Raw genomic sequence first — 21979 nt, 5'->3', positions numbered from 1 at the left:
TTTGACTCTCTTATCAGAATGGAAATATTTGCAATATTGGGTCACTTCATCAGCCTTCTAGCCCAGTGACCAGCCTCTTAACTACAACCAGTTTGTTTTAAAATAAAGTATGTTAAGAGATTTGAAGGCATATAGATGGAATCTTCTATCCTGTTACCCGCCAAGTAGAAATTTCATCCTTTGAACATTTTAGTTTACAGCAATAGATAGGCCTAACATCCCTTAAATTTGTCTTATCTCTTTTTGAGCTTTCTGAAAAGATAAGGACAACTTGGCTGAACTAGCACATGCATTTAAGGGCAGGACAGTATATCAGAGATACAGCACAAACTCAGATTTAATTGCTGACACCTCCTGTTAAAAAGCATATCTGTATCAAGGCTAAGAAAGACATCTGTCTGAGGCCCTGGAAAGTCATTCCCAGTCTGAATAGACCATGCTGGGCTGGATGGACCAATAGTATGTGTCAGCTTTGTAAGTTCATAGGTATGCATTTGAAGGTTTACTTCTGAGTAGACTTGGTAAGGCTTGTGCTCTTAATCTCTCACTCATTTCCAAAGCTTCAAACCAAATCATAAATGGTTGAATGTAGAGTGGATGAGCAGGATTCACCTAATGAACCCTGTCAGCACCAGCCCTGTTTGAGGGCTTCTGCTTGCGCAGTGCCCCATCCCCACTGGCTGGGGTGGGGGTCAGGAGAACCTCCCCCCAGAACAACACAGGGGCGGAGGGGGGATTGTTCCACCTGGCAAGCTACAGTACTTTTTGCTGTCAATGTTGAAATCCCAAACAATGTTTTTAGTTTTTAGAATGTGAACTGGTCAGTGAATGCAATTTAATGAATTTTTAAGAGAAGAATCTCCCTATGATTGGGACATAAACTGAAACAAGCCTAGAAATATTCTGCATACTCCTTCTTTTTCCTTGTTGCTACAATGATTTTATAAAGAGTCCTAGTTATGGGGAGACGCAGGCAGCATTGCTCTCACTGGCTTTCCTCTCAACCCCCAGTGTGGTCTAGAAACAGCAAGCCGGTGCACACTACCATCCTGAACCCTCACATTCACTTAATGGGAGATGAATCTGCCTGCATTGCCTACATCCGCATCACGCAGTACGTCGACACCAGTGGGATCCCTCGCACTGCACAGTCGGAGGAGACCCGAATCTGGCACCGCCGGGATGGCAAATGGCAAATTGTTCACTTCCACAGATCTGGAGCACCTTCTGTCTTACCACAGTAAGTCATCCCCAAGCCTTGGTGATCCCTCTCAAAGCCACTTTTGTCATACCACTGAAAACTGAATATTCCGTTTCCACAGTGTAAATGGGGGTAGATAAGTGTAAATTAAAGGTGAGAGTATAAGCAAGGCAGTAGAAGGAAAGAACAGCAGCGAAGGCCAAATGTAACACATCTATGCATGGCTTAACAATATTTGTAGCTCGGTCAAAACCTTCCTGAAAGAACTTTTATCTATGTCAGTGGTCCCCCACCTTGTTGGGCCTGGGGGCGCTTTTGGAAATCTAGGTAACTGTTGTGGGCACCACAAAATAAAATAAATTTCCCAGAAGAAAAACTGACAGTGCTCAGACCTCACCCCCCCCCCGCCGTCTCTCAAAATCAAACACCTACACCACCACTCCCAACAAATAAAACAGATGGGGGGAAATGCAACACCTCCCACCAACACAGGTACCTCCCCCTCAAACAATGAAAAGCCCCAAACCACAATTTTAAAACAAAACTTAAAATTGGAGGGGGCCTTGACAGATGTCTGAGAGTGCTGTTGTGCCCACAGGCACCACATTGGGAACCCCAGACGGGGATTATTCATTTGCCTTTATGCAAGGATGCATTCATGGCATTAAATTACAAGAGATTTGAAGGCAATTCATGCATATTTAGTTTAACGTCCCACCAGTTACAGTCACACATTATTGTTTAATGATTTGTTAAGATCCACGTGCATGCTGCCAGAATGGAGAAGACCCCCCCAAATGTGGTAGGCTCAGAATGGTATTTTATTGGTGGCAATGACATGCCTGGAATAGAAGTGTCTAATGACTGGTTCTTGGAGTTATAGCAAGTTTAATATTCTTTCTCTCTCTGAGACCCAGTTCACAGGTCACTTTTTCACATGGTAATTTCACCACGTCAAATTATTTGTGAACATGATGTTTGAATCTGGTCACATGACAGGAGATATTTATAATGCCAGAGCATGCCAAATTAATTGCAAAATACCAATCCAACCTGGTTTATATTGGTTTAGAAGTTTCACCTTTTAGTGATGTCATTCAGAATTGGGGCTCCCACGTTCTTCTCCCCATCCCCATTCATTTTCTTACTGTGATGTTATGACTGTCTTAGGTGTTTTCTCAGTAAAGAAAAATGCATCCTCGTATTTCATGTTAACAAATGCACTGCCAGATTAAATCATCAAAAGAAATGAAAATAACTTTATTATCCATAAGGTAGAGTTGAAAGTGAAGAGGGAAAAACTGTGTTATTTTATCACTCTCTAAACTTCTTGATAACAAGGTGCGAAGGTGCAGAAATGAAGTTAAGGGTATACACTGTTTGTTTTTTAATAGGCGGGAACATTCAAACACACAAGCCCCTACCTGCACTCTGGAATGATACAGTCCAGCATCAGATACTTCACGTGTGTCTGATCATCTGTTTCTGATGTGAGTGCAAGAAGATTCCATATGGGCATCCCTGATAGCAGAGAAGAGTATCTTTTGTCCAGGTTTGATGAGACTCCACAGCTAGCCCTTAGTGGCCAGCGTGATAGGGGTTACTCACTCTGTTGAAAACTACTACTGAAGTTAGAGTCATTCATTCATTGCTTGTATGAATTGCCTCTCTGCTTAAATAAAAAAGTGTTCAAGGTGATGTACAAGAACACACCCCGCTGGGGCTTAAACAAATTTGTTTGCAGTTAGGGATGGAGGAAAAATGTCGTGCAAACCTGTGTAATTCCCACTTGTGAAATTCAGAAAATGTTCAGAAAATGTGAACAAAAATATGTCTGTTAGGGGCAAGTGTTCATAAAATACATATATATTAGTGAAAGCAACATGCTAAAATGCATTGCATTAGATAATTTACTTGCAAAAATGTGTATATTAGGAGAAATGTGCACTAAAATGCAAGCAAATCTTAATGAGGACTTTTAAAGAAGAAAAATCACAGACTGATAGAAATGTGGCGAACTTAAATTAAGGTTGGGGGGGGGAGAAAAAGTGAAACTGACAGAATCATCTACCCTATTTGCCGTAGCTGCTTTTCCTGTTTGCCTCCACACTAACTGTTTTCTGAAGAATTGCCATCCTTCCCTCATTTAGGTACCATAGAGAATCCAGATGACATTTTTGTCAGATGGTTGCATTCTGGTGTTTTCTGTGTCACCTTGCCATATCCCCCATCCCATATCTAATTTTTGGCAATTTTTCCAGCTGAACGGGAGGGGGGGACGACGACCCACTAGCTTGTTCAGCATGGTTATGCAGAGAGCTATTGATTAAACCGGGACGCGGGTGTCACTGTGGGTAAAACCTCAGTGCCTAGGACTTGCTGATCGTAAGGTCGGCGGTTTGAATCCCCGCGGCGGGGTGAGCTCCCGTCGTTCGGTCCCAGCTCCTGCCCACCTAGCAGTTCGAAAGCACCCCTAAGTGCAGGTAGATAAATAGGTACCGCTTTATAGCGGGAAGGTAAACGGCGTTTCTGTGTGCGGCACTGGTGCTGGCTCACCAGTGCAGCTTCATCACACTGGCCACGTGACCCGGAAGTGTCTTCAGACGGCGCCGGCTCCCGGCCTCTTAAGTGAGATGAGCGCACAACCCTAGAGTCGGTCACGACTGGCCCGTACGGGCAGGGGTACCTTTACCTTTATTGATTAAACTGGCTTTCACTTCTGCCCATCTGCAGCCACTGTTAGACTTTTAGGGATAAAAAATTATTTTTGACACTTCCTTATTGCACTGCTGCATGTACAGCAATAGATTCATGAACAAATTTGGGGTAGGGAACCACAATGACATTGTGATGCTCCTTACAGTTTCAAGCCAGAGAGGGTTAGGGAGACTGCTCACTATTTTACAAGCCTCTCTGGGGCTCAGTGAAAGCAAGGGGATTCCCTCCCATCATTTTCTGGTTTCTCTCAGCTGTAGAGCTTGGAATTCTAATGAAAATGCCTTGCTGCACTTGCACTTCAGTATAACAAGGAAGGACCATTTTTTAAAAGCACCTAAAATGGTATGTCAGGCAATGCAGGCCTAATCCTTCCTCTGTCCCCTGCTTCTCAGAGATGCCTTGTGGCATGTGGGAATTTAAGAAAAAAAGTTAACTGGTGCTCTAGAGCAGTGTTTCCCAACCGGTGTTCCGCGGCACACTAGTGTGCCGCGAGAAGTTGCCGGGTGTGCCGTGGGAGGGAGGCGGGCGAGTCGGGCTGCTTTAGCCCCGTGCCTGCTCTCCCAGCTGGAGAGGTGACGCGCGCCTATGGAGGCTCCTGCCATAGGCGCGCGTCACCTCTCCAGCGGGGAGAGGGTCGCGGGGGGCTGCTTTAGCACGCACGGGGCTAAAGCAGCCCCCCGCGACCCTCTCCCCGCTGGAGAGGTGACACACGCTTATGGCAGGAGCCTCCATAGGCGCGCGTCACCTCTCCAGCTGGGAGAGCACGCACGGGGCTAAAGCGCTAAAGCAGCCCCCCGCGACCCTCTCCCGGCTGGAGAGGTGACGCGCGCCTATGGCAGGAGACTCCATAGGCGCGCGTCACCTCTCCAGCTGGGAGAGCACGCACGGGGCTAAAGCGCGACCGTCTCCCGGCTGGAGACGCGGGGCTGGGGCGGGGGAAGCCCGAGCTTCCCCCTCCCCCAGAACGGGACCCAGAGCTCTGGGAGCTTGCGGGGCTGGGGAAGGAGGAAGCCCTCCGCCAGCCTCCAAACCATGTCGGGAGACAGCGGGTGGGCGCGCTACGCCTCTCCCGCTGTCTCCCGAGTTTGCGGGGCTGGCGACGGGGAGGAGCAGGCTTCTCCCCCCGCCAGCCTTCTAGCCAAATCGGGGGACAGCGGGAAGGGCGCGCTACGCCTCTCCCGCTGTCGCCCGAGTTTGCGGGGCTGGCGACGGGGAAAAGCAGGCTTCTCCCCCCCCCCGCCCCCGCCAGCCTTCTAACCAAGTCGGGGGACAGCGGGATGGCGGCGTTCCTTCGGAGGACGCCCCGTGCTCCGCGCTGGTGTTGGCCAGCCTTGCACACCCGGGGGATCTCCCCCCAGGAGCGCAAGGCTTGCGGGCGGCGCAGAGCACGGGGCGCCCTTCGGAGGACGCCCCGTGCTCCGCGCTCGTGTTGGCAAGCCTTGCGCACCCGTGGGGGCGCGTGGGGCGCCCTGAAACAGAGGGTTCCCCATGCTGCGGACTGTAGCCTGCCGCCCGATGCGCGGGGCGCCCTGAAGCAGAGCGCCCCTCGCGCCAGGCAGACATGGGCCAGCCCCACAAGCTCGGGGGACAGCGGGGAGGCGCAGCACCGCCATCCCACTGTTCCCCGACCTGGTTTTGGGGGGGGAAATAAAGGAAAAATTTTTTTCCTTTATTTCCCCCCCCCCAAAAAAGTAGGTGCGTCCTATGGGACGGAGCGTCCTAAAAATACGGTACTTACTATTTCATAATAAAGTAATTATAAAATACCGGTACTTTCTTTGTGTTTATTTGATGCCTATTAAAGAGAGTTACTTTATATATAGTCAATATAGGCACAGAGTTAATTTTTTAAACATTTTCTAATGGTGGTGTGCCTCGAGATTTTTTTCATGAAACAAGTGTGCCTTTGCCCAAAAAAGGTTGGGAAACACTGCTCTAGAGTGAATGTATGTTCATAAAGGGGCGGAGGAAGCCAATATTTTAAAACAAAATTAATTCCCCTCCCCCGTTTTTTTTCAATAGCTGCCATGCCCTGCTCCTCCTTCATCATGTGTATAGGCATTGCAGGATGCTAATGGGGAAGATCTGTGCTACACAGAACCGCTATTTTAATTCCCCATCCAGCTCACAGTGCAAGAGTGATGTCTCAGCAGCACTAAAGAGGCGTACTGCTTCTTATGCTTCTCTGAGGCTAGGTGTATGCTCCTGCCTGTTCTTTTCATTTGGGTTGCCTGAATGCTCTGTTCTCCCCTTGAGAGATGGTGGCACTTAGTAGTTTGGGGTGCAAGCGGCTACCGGGATGGTGCAGCCCTCACCCAGCTCTTCTCTTATTCTCCTCCTGCTGCTGCTGCTCTCTTTTCAGGGCAAGGCTGTTGAAAAGTAGTCTAGTAGTGGTAGTTGCGGAAAGAAGGTGGGCCCCCTCAACATGGGTCACATCCACCCCACACATTGAAAGCACTCCTATACAGTCATGTCTTCCCCCAAAGGATCCTGGGAACTGTGGTTAGTTAAGGGTGCTGGGCACTGTAGCTCTGTGAGGGGTCTCCAAGCCAACTCTCAACACCCTTAATGAATGACAGTTCCCAGGATTCTCTGGGGCGAAGCCATGACACCAAAGAATGCTTTCAGTGTACAGTATGGGTGTGACCGAATGTTTTACATTCTCCTGGACATCTCTTGTCCTCTGCTTCACCCCTGCCCCGCCACAAAGCTTGAGAGGTGGATGCCAGCTGGAGGACAAGGTTTCACAAATAGAAAAGAGTAATTATTTGGGGTGGGGGTGGCTGGGGTTGGGGGGAGAACCAGATGGGAAGATCGCCATTTTGGTGGAGTAAAAAGCTGTTTCCTTTTGTGTTTTTCAGCTGAAGCATCAGCCCCTCAGGCCAGGTTTCTCACTGCCTCACTACAAAGGGAAGATCCCTGCTATCCTTTACCTAGGGAACTTGGCTGCTGCTGCTGCTGACTCTCCTCCTTGGTTCTTGCTGGAATTCCTTTCACACACAGAGCTCCTCACCAAAATAAACCAAGAATTTAATAGACTTTTTCTCCTTCTGTTTCACACGCTCTGCGTTTTGCCACTTTGTGCCATTGTAGTAGAACAGGGCAAGACACCCTATTGCATGAAAAAGCTTTTCTGTGGTTAACAGGAGAAACCCAATGTGGGGGGTAGCCTTCAGCCACTACTGCCCACAGAGCTCATGGAACCACCCTGGTTCAGTACTTAAAATTAACTGTGTTCCTCACAAGGACATGGTTTATTTTGGTCTCTTTGCTGTTTTCCACTAAGTCTTAAGGGGCCTGAGAGAAAAGGGAGCATGTTCCAGTGCAGAATCAGAAGCCACCTCCTTGCAATGGCAGATTGATGCCCATCCACACAATGCAAAGTTCTTCCTCGATTATGATCTCAGCCAAAATCAAAAATACTTTTATACTGTATTACCTGTGTTACCTAAATTCCAGATCGATAAGCATACATGCAATGCAAGATTCTTGCTTGATCATGACCTCAGTCATTTTATTTATTTTTAAATATTTCTATGCCACTGTCACTCATATCTACATCTACATCTTCTGTTCTGTGTGAAGTTAAAATCTTACAAGTATCAGCCTATATTCATTAAAGCCTAGTAAAATTCTGCTGGGATGAATATGGCTTTATGGCGCATAAAATGCAGAATCCATTTCTCTTCCCAGAGAACGTACCTTTTTGTGTGCCTGGACCAACTGAGGTTCATGACAATTCCTTTCTCTTTTCAACGTGCATGAAATGAAACTGTTAACACTATATTGGCATTATAATGTGTCTAAGAGCACATAAATAAATGAAATGATAGGTTAGAAATTCAGCATGGCAGCAGGGTATTTTTCACCTTATTTGTAATGCAGTGATATAGTTGAGGCAGTTTCTGCCACTATCCCTCACACCATAGGAACTTCCTTTATTCAGCTTAGTAAGGATCTCCTAGATGTTTCATTTTGTTTAGAATTCAGTTTTCTTTGAACTGGCCTTTTGCTCCTTTCTGGCAGGATTTTGAGTCATGCTTTTTCCCTCTGTCCCTTCAAGACTTAGCTTCACCATTAAGAGGAAGAGGGGAGGCTGAACCTTTTTAGTCCCACAATTTCCCACATACACACTTCAGGCAATTTGACAGCATTGAAGATGTGGGCACTATGGAAACAGAACTGCCCCTTCAATTTGACATAAAAATAGAGGCCAACACTTTCCAGCAAAGACAGAGAATGCAAGCTTTACTAATGACACTTTGAGGCGTTTTGATTATGCTTTCAACAAACAAAATGAAACCTTTCGCTATCTCTTGTACTTTGAGCGCATGCCTTTTTATATGAAAAACAAACAAACAAAACCCTTCCGTGTTATTTCGTAAATGGATTTTGAGTATTTGCTAAAATGGATCTTTATGTAATACCTAGAAATATCAATTGTTTGGGTTTGTGGCTGATTTTTAATGAAGTTGGGATGGGGTGGGTGGGGCTTAATATGTTATTGTTTACATTTGGAGTTGACTTTGTGGCAAATTGTTCTTGAAAGTGCAAAAGGGCACAATAAGCTGGACATGTGGGCAGGATTTCTGATGTGGGCTTCTGGCAAATCTCAGAGTGCTTTACGCCATAATAGGACTCCTTGTGGTCGTGTACTCTCTATATGCCATGAGAAAGGTTTGGCAATCAGAATCGCACATCCTAATGAAAGGAACCCAATGGAGAGACTGAGGAAACTTCCAAACTGGGGTCAAACGGCAGCATCTGCTTTTAAAAACACTGGCGTCATCATCAAGGAATGCAGGAATGGGTTCTTCACAAGCCAGAATGTCCCTGACACCATTGTTGTTTTGATGGCATATGGAGGGATTGAAAGATCTTCTATTTTTGGCATCACCTTCTTGCCTTCTAGTACAGGTATGGGAAGTGTGATGGTTGTTAATTTTTTTGGCAGTCTTTCCGTTTCTTGTTATCTTTTATTTTTTGGAAACTTTAAAAGTCTTTACTCTTTGATGTGAGATTAACTACTGTGCACTTCTACTACCAAGGGAACTTATAAATGGCACTTTCTTCATTTGCATGACATTTAACTTTATAGACAGCTACATGTACTTCAAAGCAAACAAACATGCTTGTTTGGGGACAGTAACAACAGCAACAGCAGCAACAACAACAGTGGGGGAAACTCTCTGTGTAAATTTTGAATGGTGTAATTTTGCCTTTCCGTGGTTTGAAGTGCTTAGCTTTCCATCTTGTAAGGCAGGGCGGACATCTGTCAGTATAAAGCCAAGTTTTGCAAAGTGCAAGAATAACTTCCCATTGGAGATGAGGGGGGAAAGTGACTAAGGGGAAAGGAGGGCCGTTTGACAGTATCTGATTTGCCTAAACAGGAGTTTGCTTTTTACTCAGAAGGGGCTGTCAGTGTACCATTTTCCAATTTCTAACAGAAAAAGTATAACATGATTGAATCATTGGAATTTTTTTGATGCTCAACTGAATACAAAAAAATATATACTGAGGTGAGAAGGGCTTTCATATCAGGGGGGCTTGCCATAAAAATATAGACCCGTGGACCTGTTTGCATTTCCCCACTCAAATTACTTGGATTTCAGTCAATTTGTTTCATTTTTGTTTCATTATCCTCACCTACTAGTAGCATTTAAAACATACATGGCAGCTCATCTTTACATATCTATAACTACAGGCCTAATTTTTCAGCTGCCATTGTTCACATGTCTTGATCTTACTTTGGACTTCAACGAGGTTCTCTCCTTTTGAGTTGAGCAGCACTGAAATTTCCTGACCACTGAACTATTTTTGACCCATTTCTCTGTGAAAACCTCTGCTCAGGTGATGAATCTGATAAACCTTGATAGCCTGGCCTGTCTGGGCTCTACCCATTGCACCGGGCTTTTGCTTCCAGTGTATTATGATGAGTACTTCAGGAAAGAGGAGGCCCTTCCTTCCTGTTTCCCAAGCACAGGAAAGCATTAGCTGTCTTGACTGTGTTTCTTTGGGCAACATTAATACTATTTCCTGCATTGAATTTATATTTCGTAATTTCTGGCATCCTTTCCAAACCTAAACCTCAACATTTCAAAGAGAAGGGGGAGTCTGTCCTAGCAGAGCCTGACTTCTCTCAAGTCTTCCAGTAAAGAGGGGAACCTGACAGGTGACAAGGCATCTAATCCCTCCCATTAAAGTTTTGCCCAAAACATCTGATTAAGCACCTGCACTTTAAGGAGGGGCCTCCTACCATGAAGTTCTTTTCAAGGCCCTCTCATGTATTCTTTGCCCTGATTGCCACTGGCATTTCTGAAACCCTGTTTTGACCGTGAAAGCAATTTACTCAGATTTTGATCCATAGTCTGTACCTCCCCAAACCCCGCCTTTACTCTTCCGTATCAGTGGCATAATACCTAGAGACAATCCAGTTCACCTTTCCTGGCTTCCACAATAAAGGACACTTGCATTTTCTCTGTCATCATAGAGGCCCACTGGCCTATGAATCCTAATCACTTCTGGAGCACATAGCCTGGGTACCTCTTCCAAGTGCAATTCTGGTTCCATAGGCTACAGATGCCAGTAAGGCAGTACATGTTCCACAGAAATGCATGTAGCAAACCCACAAGCAGTGAGGCAGATTTCAGATGGTGAAAGGTACAAATGTAATTGGAATTTCCTCTCTAGTATGCGGTAGGCTGTTAGCAGCATCTATTTGAGCACAAAACAAGATCATGGCTCCATATGAGCTTTATGAATTCCAACAAAAAGGGATGCTGTTGGAAAATGTGCTTTGACTATTCATCACCATCACTGTCACCATCAGCCAAGTCAAATGTTCAGTGACACCTTTCCTTTCACAGCCTAGTGATATGATCCAAGAGGGAACACCAGTTAAAAATTCTGAGGTTGTGCCTGGACAGGCCTATTTTGTCATGGTTTGTCCTGGGCAGGAAGTGCTGCAAATGGCTCACACTTTTATCTTACAATCTGTCCCAGTAATGTGACACTGGGTTTTGCTGGTACCCGTGCTAACCTTTCCCATCACAATGCCCTTTGCTAATGTTTATTCAAACATCTTGCTATTTCCCTTATCCAGAGCATTGTCCTGGACCTCCTCTTGCATTAGCGTAGCCCTGCCGTTTTAACCACAACTATAAGCTTTCGTGCATTTCAACCCATTCCCCATAGAAACCTCACAAACACCTTCCGCTACCCTTTGTGGAAGTGGAATAGAGGGGCTTTCCCACAGCACAACCTCAGCTTCTACACAACCCCACAAAAATATTTCAACCCCTCACCCCCTTTGGCATCCCACATCAAAGTTATTGGTGCATGTAGGGCTGCACATCTATATTTGTGCTTATTTTATAAAATAAAAAAATCCCTCATCTACGGTCTTGAACAGAAAGAAACCATGGATGTATAGGAAAGCAGTGTAGAGCAATAAAAGGCACAATAACCAGGAAGGAGAGGGATAAGGAGGGACAAACTAATCTGAAATAAAATCTAACAAACAGCAACAAGAGGATACCTGACTCCTCATAACAATCTAGAACCAGGATTAAGGTGTGCTGCATTTAATGGCATTTTCTACAGCTGCACAGGAGTAATATCTATATTTCATTGCTTTCAAGATGAATCGGGATATACCTGTATCAGGGACAGTTTATGCCTATTGAATTGGACAAGGTGGGGGGAAACTGGGCTACCTCACCTAGCATTCTACCACTGATGTGAAAACAACTGCAAAGTTAGCCTGCTCCTTGTTGAAGTCTAGTTATCTTACCTACTGATCCCAGAAATTAATTTCCAGCTAGAGATGAAGTTAGCAGTAGGGAAGGACCGCGGCTTAGTAGCAGAGCATCTGCTTTGCCTGCAGGAGTTCTCAGGTTTGATCCCCAACATTTCCAGGTAGGGCTTGGAATGGTTCCTGCCTGGAACCCTGGAGAGCAGCTGGCAGTCAGTATAAGTGAAATTAGATGGAGCAAGGATCTGACTCAGTAAAAGGCACCTTCCTAGGTTCCTATGTGTGACAGAATGATTCCTAGGAAACCCTTTCCACTGTACATTACAGCTGCCACTGTGCTGGTGGAACGAAAAAATAAATATATTCAAATATACTCCAGATAGATGAGCAAAGCCTTATATGTTCAGACTTTGCTTCCTACCTAACTGAGAATACCAGTTGTCTTTTCTCCTTCAGTTATGCCACATGTTCTCCTTTTCGTTAGGATGGTTTCCCTTCCTCCTCCTTAGTTCTTGCATGGCTGCAAATCAGCCACTTTTTGTCCTGCTCCCTGCCCCTTTTTGGTAAGGGAAAATCCGCGAGAAGGCAAAGTTTGGTATTTTTTGTTTTTTTTTTCTAACTGTTGCACAATTTTTTGGCTTTTGTAACATTTGGGGGGAGAAGCTGGAAAAGTGGTTTGAGAAGAAAGTATAAATGTATATAAAAAGATATATATAAAGATATAAATATATATGCATATAAATATATGAAATCTCTATGGAAATATTTATTTCACATGAATGCAAAAAAAAAATCACAAAAAGAAGGGAAGAAAAAAAAAAGCAGCTTTGTAATGTAAACAAACAAAACAGTCAGAGAGCGTCCCTCTCATGTTTGTTAACTTGATGTGACTGGAATATTCCAAAATCCTTCAGTATCTTTTGTAAGTGAATCAGATCTGTAAAGCGGTGTGACTGTGTTGGATTCATTGTTCCAGTTTTTTGAAGCTGTGGCTGTGAACAAAATGATCACTGCTAAAATTTTATGCTATATTTTTGGGGTGGGGGAGATGGGGATTGTCAGTTTTATTCTTGGTGTTTCAAGTGCAATAAAATAGCTACAAACTCTTGAGTATGGAAAATGCTGATTGTCACTACTAAATGACTCCCAGACTCTGTTTTACTTTCTATTTCATTGTGATGCTTCTGTCTTTAAGGGGTCTCATATCTAGAATACAACACTCGGGGACAGAGCAGAAAGGAGGACTGATAGTTCTCTTCCTCTTTGGTGATTTAGAGCGTGTCTTCTACTCCTCAGGTGCTTTTTCCTGCTTGGGATGTTTCCTTCAATTGTGATTATGCTTCTTGATATACTTGGATGGGAAGAGGGGTGGTGGTTTAGAAACCTCTGGAGGTTTATTGTTAGGAGGTCCCTTGGAGGCTTATTCCTTTAAAATATACACACGCTGGGTGTCCGCTAAAATTCTGACCCTTGTTTTTTCCCCACACAGAGATCTAGCTTGCCCTCTCTCGCTTCTGAGGAGGGAATAATAAAAATAACAGCAATACTACAACACCTCTGCTGCTGTTGCTACGACTACTGTCTTATATCCTCCCCTTTCTCACACAGAGCGCAGGGTGGGTAACAAAATCTAAAAGCCACAACATTAAAACAAAAATCTAAAATGCAGTATTCATCAGCACTATTTGATCGAGGCTGAGCTGCCGGCCGTGTCTTTCTTCATTCCACGCTGAAAGCCCTACTCACAGGAATCTGATAGGGACCCTTTAAGAAAAGGGAGCAATGGAGGCTGGTCCAGTAGTGTGAATGGGGCCCTACCTGACTTCTTACTTACATTCATTCCAAGGGGTGACATTTCCTCATCAGCCTCTTCCTTAGCCTCAGTGTTGTCCCTTGCAGATCTGAGAAAGTAGGATGGAGACAAAATTAGAATGGCCTATCCTTGGCTCTGCCTCCTGTGGGTCTCCCTGCCTTCTGCGCTACCAGTCTCAATGGGCACTAGCCACCACAGCCTGTAAGCAGCAACCTGTGGAGGGGCACAGGTTTCCCATCCCTGTGCCAGAATAATCAATACCATAGCCTTCAGAAATGCTGCAAACTGAGCAGGTCCCTAGCAGCTGTGTAGGAAGTATAGAAGGGCTGCCACACCCTCTGCTGGTAATTGCAGGCATTCCTCTTAGTGTTTCCATTTGTATTCTCTTGGGCCCATCCAGACATCTTGTTTACTGTGCATTCGTGATTATTTGTGCTGATGGTGTTGGTGCAGTTATACTCAAAACTGTTTTCTATCCTCTTTGCCCCTGCAACCGTTTCACAACAAACATGTTGGTTTGTTTCCTGTCACTGTGTGTCCTGTAGTTTCCTGGAAAAATACTGTAACATTTATACCACAAATGTTTGAGGGCTTTTTGTATTCATTGTGCCATAATGCAACAGTGTCTCTCCAAAGGGCAATACAGTGGACGCTTGGGTTGTGAACGTGATCCGTGCGGGATGCACATTTGCAACCTCCAGCATCCGCAACCCCCAGCAACGCATCTGCGTACGCACGGGTTGCAATTTGGCACTTCTGTGCACGCATGGCTGCCGAAAACCGGAAGTAACCCATTCTGGTACTTCCAGGTTTCGGCGGTCAGTAACCCAAAAAAACACAAACTGAAGCGTCTGTAACCCGAGGTATGACTGTAATGCAGTGTTGTTCACGTTGCAGAACAACTAGCAAAGTGAAATGATGTGAGGATGGTTCAATAAAAAATCACCGCTAATGTTGTGTCAATGACAGGTTGCAGGATACACCTGCCAAAAAACACCAGCCTGGAAATTTATACAAAATTTTCATTATGATAGTAAATGACCAGTTGTTTATATAACAGGTTCCCCCCCCCTCCTAGTAGTGACAAACAAAAATAGTATTAAAATACAGTCGTACACTGGATCCCAAACGCCTTGGTACTTGGACGTTTTGGCTCCTGGACACTGCAAACCTGGAAGTGAGTGTTCCGATTTTTGAACATTCTTTGGAACCCGAATGTCTGACGGGGCTTCTGCGGCTTCTGATTGGCTGCAGGAGCTTCTGGCATCCAATCAGAATAAGCTACGCTTTGGTTTCTGAATGTTTTGGAAGTCGAATGGACTTCCAGAACAGATTCCGTTCGACTTCCAAGGTACGACTGTATGTCATTTTGAACTACTTTTCATAAAGTAGTTGTAATTACCATTTAATTGCATGAAAGGTAGTTTAACCACCTCTTATGATGACTGCTGAATATGTTCCCCTCTGACCTGTTGGGCAGAGTTGACATCATCCATCAGATATGTGAGCATAGCAGTGCATGTACAGCCCACTATTACAAGCATGACTCTCTGGATAAGGACCTAGGTAAGCCTTCAGAAACATGTACTGCCTAAATGTCCAAAAGGCATTTTGTTCAAATCCCCGCAGCGGGGTGAGTTCCTGTCGTTCGGTCCCAGCTCCTGCCCACCTAGCAGTTCGAAAGCACCCCCAAGTGCAAGTAGATAAATAGGTACCACTTTATAGCGGGAAGGTAACGGTGTTTCCGTGCGCTGCGCTGGTGCTGGATCACCAGAGCAGCGATGTCACGCTGGCCACGTGACCCGGAAGTGTCTTCGGACAGCGCTGGCTCCTGGCCTCTCAAGCGAGATGAGCACGCAACCCCAGAGTCGGACACGACTGGCCCGTACGGGCAGGGGTACCTTTACCTTTACCTTTTAAGGTGAACAGGAAGGTCTTAGAAGCAGTCAGGTGGAAATATATTTAACAGAAAACCTTCATTAATTGGATGACGTTACTGCATAATTGTCAAGGAACAAGACTGTAACATGGATGAAATAATTTCATGAGTGGTTTTTGTTTTTAGAGGGGTTTTAGATAAGGATACCCATATCTTTATAGTTCCCATATCCTCTTCCCATATCTACTGCAGTTCACTATGCTTATAGAACTCTTTTTTAAAATATTATGCATCTATAGAATATATAGAATAATCGGGATTAAAATTAGCCTCTATATTATTTATTTGCATCAATAAATTCTAACCTCACTAGGAGGTGCTAAATGACAATGATGTTTTTACTCTGGTATCTGGTTACAAATTAAATCTAGATGAAATTGAATGAATTAATATTGTATAAATCAAGGATCTCTGAGTCATACAAGACTGAGGAAAAGCAACCCAACTGCATCTAAGAATATATGTGCCTGAAAAACCAAAAAAAAAAATAGGAGAGTTACTTAATTTCTAAGTAGCTCTCAGACCAAAACCAAGACGGCTGAGAAGAAGCAGCTTTGCGAAGGAAAGAGAGTGAAGAAGAGACTTCTCAACCTTTAAAGGATTTATGTTTGACCTGTAGCAGGTTAAGTGTGCAACACTATCTCTGCCCACAAGATGTCAGCAGCTCACTGTGAGGAAGTTTGTGCAGCTGTAGTAATAATAGGAACTCTGGGTGGAACATGAGGCACAGCACAGGTTTCTTGGGATTATTTTGTTTTGTATGATGGAGTTTCCCCTCCTAAAATTCCTGTCTGTGGAAAGCTAGCATCAAAGGAGAAAGGCCATAATCATGTAGGGAGATGGGGGTGGGATTTTTTTTAATGAGATGGGCAATTACACACGAGGATTCAAAGAGTGTACCGTAAATACAATTTAATACATTAACTGTTCCTACACCGTGTGTGTATATGGGAGAGTTTTAAACTGTGTATATGAATCCTAATATTGCGTTGGATGAGTGACTGGATCTTGGGAGAGAGCATATTTGCCTGACTGGAAAGAGTCCTTTCTGCACATAATAGAACACGTTGAATAAAAAGGGATCTTTTGGCCCCCAGCTTCCCCAGCCCTGCAGTCTTAACTGTATGTATACAGCCTGTTGCTGCATTGCAAATAAATACATTTGGGATTGGACTGCTAATTACAGTGGTACCTCAGGTTAAGTACTTAATTCGTTCCGGAGGTCCGTACTTAACCTGAAACTGTTCTTAACCTGAAGCACCACTTTAGCTAATCGGGCCTCCTGCTGCTGCCACGCCACCAGAGCACAATTTCTGTTCTCATCCTGAAGCAAAGTTCTTAACCTGAAGCACTGTTTCTGGGTTAGCGGAGTCTGTAACCTGAAGCGTATGTAACCTGAGGTACCACTTAATGGGTCCACTGGTCTAGGGTTACCCTTTTTACTGAGGGGAATAATTCATGTGTAGCTGCCTTTGGGCATGGAAGTTTCATTTTTAAAAGCCTCAACCCAGAGATTTAAGGGCTTGGTGAGCTCTGTTGGAAGCCTCACGATGAGGCCGATCCCTCAGGAAGTCAAGGCCTGCTGTTCCAGGCCAAGGCTTTTTTTTTTAATAAAAAGTGAAGGAATTCTCCTCACGTGCATTTTTGTGTTCACCAAGTTTCTTTATTCAGTATGAAGACATGGGCTCCTCTGGCCAATGCTGTGTCCCTTCTCAGGAAACTCCAACTCTCCGCTTCCGGTGCTCTTTTTGCTCTGACCCCCAAACTTCAGATTCCCCAAACAGACAGGGAACATGGCAAGAAAGTTCATTAAGAGCCTCTCGGGGGGAATGCAAGCTTGAATGTTAAATGTGAGGAAAACTTGAGGTATTTACACGCCCACTTCAATAATTTTCTTAGAATTGGAAGCAGACAGAAAAGAGTCTGGGAAAATTCCTCATACTCAGGCTTTTGTATTGTTCGCAGTGCTAAGAGGGAATGAGAGAAGGGAGAGAATCTCACTCTGCCTTGCTAAATACATAATAAATGAGAGAGTACTTTTGAGGTCACTGTGAAGAGAGTTACCGGTAACTTGCTTTCATCTACTTTTGGAATCCTGTGCATTCCTTGAATCCCTTGCCAAGCACCCCCTTTCCCTAGTCTATATGATTGTAGAGAGATCCTGTGTGTGTGTATGTAAGTAATTTCCCGCTGGCCTGCAAACAAAATATCTTGCCCTATTTTAATAAACAGGCAGCCCTAAAGGCCAAGAGGAAGATTTTACTGGAGAGCCAATCAGAGCACAAGCAAACACTCTTCCTCTGTGTGAGAGACAGGAAGGCCTAAATGGCAGCCTGCAGCTGAGCAGCCTGAGTCTCAGGTGAGGTGCATGAAAACAAAACAGAATACTGGCTAAAAACGAGGGCAAATCACTTCCCCCTTCACAAGAAGTTGAATTACAGAAGGATTTGACAAAATCTGCTGTACAAAAGAGGCAGCCAATCAAAATGGACTCCATTATTATCAAGGCATGAGGCTTCATGTGAGGATTTTTAAAATAAAAAAATCTGATAATTGAAAGTGGTGGCCTGGGGATGTCACCCATAAACTGTGGTGATGCAGCGGAAGCAAGAAGTTCTCAAAGAACAAAACTGCTCCAAACTGGAGTAACAGAGAAGATCACTCTGAAATGTAAGTGCCAAATTTCTTTTCGTCACATTTAATGTTAAAATACATTTATTATAGTCTTTGTTTTGTTTATGTGATATGTATTTTTATGAAGATTTTAAAGTGCCATCTTATATAGTTAAAAATGCTGTTTGGAATTTGTTCCCCGCCAGTGAAAATTCCTTTAATAAGGCATTGCCCAAAGCCCACCAACTAATTTCTTTCTTTGCCACTTACATTTCATTTTGCTGCAATCAAGACTTGTTATGCGTTTAACCTGCGTTTAGTTTTCAGTCTTCTTCCCTTCCACCTTCCCACAAATCCACTCTTTGCTCACTTTGGTATTGTGACCCCAGTGTACATCAATATGCAGGGTTTTCCCCCACATAGCCTATTATTGTTACTACAAATCCTAATAGTGCCTTCATTCCAGCTCTCTGGAGACAAAACCCATTAACACCTTGCAGTGGCCGGTCAGCAACTTATGAATATTCATACAAAGGGTATTATGTGAGCTTTACAATTTATGATGCCCCACTAAGTCTCTAAGGCTGCAGTCTAGATGAGCCTTTGGCATGATCCAGTAGGGCAGGTGTGGGGGCAAGATTTGGCCCTCCAGATGCTGTTGAACCACAACTCCCAGCCCCAAAAAGCATGGCCAGTGGGTGGCGATATTGGGAGTTACATTTCAGTGACACCTGTAGAGTCAAAGATTCCCCACACCTACAGTAGGGCATTACTTAAGACCTCCAGTTTGAAAATGTACTCAAGAGCTCAAAAAGGTTGGCATCCTTGAATATAGGAACATGTATAAAAAGGTAAAGGTAAAGGACCCCTGACAGTTAAGTCCAGTCATGAACAACTCGGGTTGCGGCGCTCATCTCGCTTTACTGGCCGAGGGAGCCGACGTTTGTCCACAGACAGTTTTTTCTGGGTCATGTGGCCAGCATGACTAAGCTGCTTCTGGCGAAACCAGAGCAGCGCATGGAAATACCATTTACCTTACTGCCAGAACAGTACCTATTTATCTATTTGCACTTTGACGTGCTTTCAAACTGCTAAGTTGGCAGGAGCTGGGACCAAGTAATGGGAGCTCACCCCATTGCTGGGATTCAAACCACGGACCTTCTGATCAGCAAGCCCTAGGCTCAGTGGTTTAGACCACAGCGCCACCCATGTCCCGTGGAACATGTATAGGAAAGTATATTGCACATCAGATTTCTTGGGTACTCACTGTAGTCTTAGTAATCTTCATGAGCTGTTAGAGGGTTCTAGTGTCAATGATAGCAGAATGCCTACATGCAACTGAAAGCTAGAATGGAAATTTGAATTTCTGAGGGTGGCTTCCCATTGAGATATTCTACTGAGGAGTATAGATAAGGAGAGTTTCAATTTGACTATACAAGCAAAGCTATTTTGCTGATTTTTGAACAACCCCACCAGGTCTTCACCTCCTTCAAAATGAAGTAGCTATTCCCTATAAACTATATATTATAAATGAACACAATTATTATAATCTAGCAAAATACTGTAATTCAAACAAACATGTACATCATTCTGCTGTAAACACTACAGTAAAATCCATCCTAACCAAAATAGTGCTGAGGCCCATTGCTGACAGAAATAATAAATTGCTTCTTTTTAATTTACAGCAATAGTTCCCAGAAGAGTTTTCTTTGTTTGGTTGCTAGCTAGTCAGTCCCTTGAAAACATTGTCAAGAAACCTACGTTGCTTCCCTGCATTCTAATAGTGACCTTACATTTCTTTTTGCCTTATTAATGAATGGCACTGGTAAATGCAAGATTTGGTGGGATGGATGAATCAACTGAGCAGCATAGAATCCAATAAATTAGTAATAATAAAACATTAATTTAAAAACTCCAGCATTAAGAGACCTCATTAAAGAAAAAAGTAGTCTGAAATAAATGGGGTTTTTTACATGCAGTTGTAGAGAAAGTTCTATAACTTGGGGGCCACAACAGAAAAGGCCCTGCATCTTGTACCTGTCTTCTATACTTAATCTGTGTTTCCCACAAGCCTTCTTGGGTGAGGAGGATTGGACTGGTTATGACATTTGTACCACATATTGCTTAATTTGAGTTATATTTACATATAGATATATTTGTACAACATTCCTGTTTTCTGCTTGTGACATACAGCAAGCTTGGTTGAATAGGTTAAGTTCTGGTACTATGAACCTTCTGTGTTGATAGTCCTGGCACTAGGCTGGAGCTGGAGTCTTAGAAGACCTTTGGTCACACATGTTTTAGTTATGCATAGACAAAGGTGGCCATACTTTCTGCTGCAGGGTGGTCAATGTGACCTCTTTTATCAGCCTTACCCAACCTGGGTGTGCTGGACTGACTGTACAATCTGCACAGACCTGCACACGAAGGCCGTCACATTAACTTACATATGTACATTGGATGTGATGCTCTGTTCTCTCTTCTTGCCTTTTTGACAAATGACTTTCCCCGTGTAAATTATGACTCTTTGTGTTTGTACTAGACCTCTGTGTAGCCCCCCCCCTCCCCGTTGAAGAGGGTTGCTCTACTGTGTGTACATCTGTTGATGACGTGGGGTTCCCCACCCCCCATGGAACAATTACCATAGTCACAGTCAGGTAACAGCAACCATAAACAGAGCATGGGAGTGTGTACTGTTGCTTCTCCACCCTCTCTCTGCAGCATAGCAGTGACAAAAGATGTTTGGATGAATTTATTTGACATAGGCGCCAAGCTCTGTAAATGGTTTATGAACATCTTTTCTAGGAGCAAGAGGAAGTGTTAGATCAAGTCAGGACAGCTTGGATTTATTCCCATGAGAATTCAGCTTCTGAGGAAAAGTCCCTTACTGTACTAAGGCAACAGATTTTTCATCTCAGTCTTAACTCACCTTCCCCTACCCCACTCTCATCCTCACCCCCCAAATTGCCATTTGATGAGGAAGAACTCCCATCCCTCAGAATAGGGATTTTTTCAAAACACCTGTCCGGAAGGCTTCTCATGCTGCTTTGTGATTTGGTTCTGCATGTGAACTTCAGGAAGCAGCTCTTGGGGGACAGGGACACACACACACACTAGGGTCTAGTTCATACATCTGACATTCTGTTTACTCTGGCTCCAGTTCATTCCCACCACTGGTACTTGAAGGGGATTAGCTACAGTCCATATATATCCTCAATTTTCCTCAAAAATACTGCTATTTGATGCATTGCCCTTAAACCAGCTTCCATCTGATTTGAAACATAAGCCACAGTCACTTCACCATTAAGCTGGTGCGTACATTTGAGTCAACCATTGTACATGTGCAGATGACTGCTTCATGCATCGGAGTTCTGGGAGTTGCAGAGGCGAGGGACGCAAATAGGAAATGAAGACATCCCACCCCTCTTTGGTGTGTACAGCAACATGCAAGTGTGTGACTTCAAGGGCAGTGGGGGACGACAACCTTGCTGCGTTTTAAGCCAATAATGTGTACATAGCCTTAGCCATGTGCCTTTGCTTGGGACCAGTGGAATTTGTAGGAAAATATAATTGAGGATGGGGTGGGGGGAGCAACATGTAATCTGGGAGAGGTGGAGTTTTGTCCCACAAGTTAGATTTCTAAAAGATCAGTAATGGCACATTTCATATTCACACTGCCACCCTGAACACGTTTTCTTTGAAATAAGTCCTATTTATTCGATGGAGTTAACCATGAAGTAAGCATGCCTACCATTACAGCCTGTTTATGATCCTATTATCATTTGCATGTGAAAAGTGCCTTTGCATTAAGGAACCACAGCGGTCCAGCAACGGAGGCTGGTGGTCCCCTGCCCTCCAGCCTCCTGGCCCAGCCTATATATAAGACGAGCCTCACACAACACTTGTTTGTGTTGCATAAGAAGGAAACAGCACGTGGGTCTC

The 21979-nt window shown here is 44.3% G+C and overlaps 1 protein-coding gene and 1 long non-coding RNA gene across 8 annotated transcripts in view; one reads left to right on the top strand and one right to left on the bottom strand.

Moving 5' to 3' along the window:
• CAMK2A (calcium/calmodulin dependent protein kinase II alpha) overlaps window positions 1–12782 on the top strand; it is a gene marked incomplete at its 3' end in the record, with an annotated part of 112016 nt that extends 99234 nt beyond the window's left edge. For 2 of the 5 annotated variants that reach the window (XR_014561650.1, XR_014561651.1), the window contains 3 exons: window positions 1012–1240; window positions 2596–2691; window positions 6781–12782. Coding sequence is in view for 3 of the 5 variants with exons in the window: in XM_083728696.1 (XP_083584822.1) it covers window positions 1012–1240; window positions 6781–6784 (233 nt within the window). Of the gene's footprint in view, window positions 1–1011; window positions 1245–2595; window positions 2692–6780 lie in introns of those variants that run through there. The other 3 variants (XM_083728696.1, XM_083728697.1, XM_083728698.1) reach the window with 2 other exon arrangements.
• The window catches only part of LOC310839787, a 37808-nt gene extending 17209 nt beyond the window's left edge, over window positions 1–20599 (bottom strand). For 2 of the 3 annotated variants that reach the window (XR_014561653.1, XR_014561654.1), the window contains exons 1-2: window positions 17061–17226; window positions 13507–13573 (exon numbers count right to left, since the gene is read on the bottom strand). This is a non-coding gene — a long non-coding RNA (uncharacterized lncRNA). Of the gene's footprint in view, window positions 1–13506; window positions 13574–17060; window positions 17227–19304; window positions 19383–20484 lie in introns of those variants that run through there. The other variant, XR_014561652.1, reaches the window with a different exon arrangement.
• Between the last annotated feature and the right edge of the window lie 1380 nt (window positions 20600–21979).

The sequence above is a fragment of the Podarcis gaigeae genome (assembly GCF_964106915.1).
Source record: "Podarcis gaigeae genome assembly, chromosome: 2".
Taxonomy (NCBI): Eukaryota; Metazoa; Chordata; class Lepidosauria; order Squamata; family Lacertidae; genus Podarcis; species Podarcis gaigeae.
Note: the sequence above shows the minus strand (reverse complement) of the source record. Positions and strands in the feature narration are given on the sequence as shown.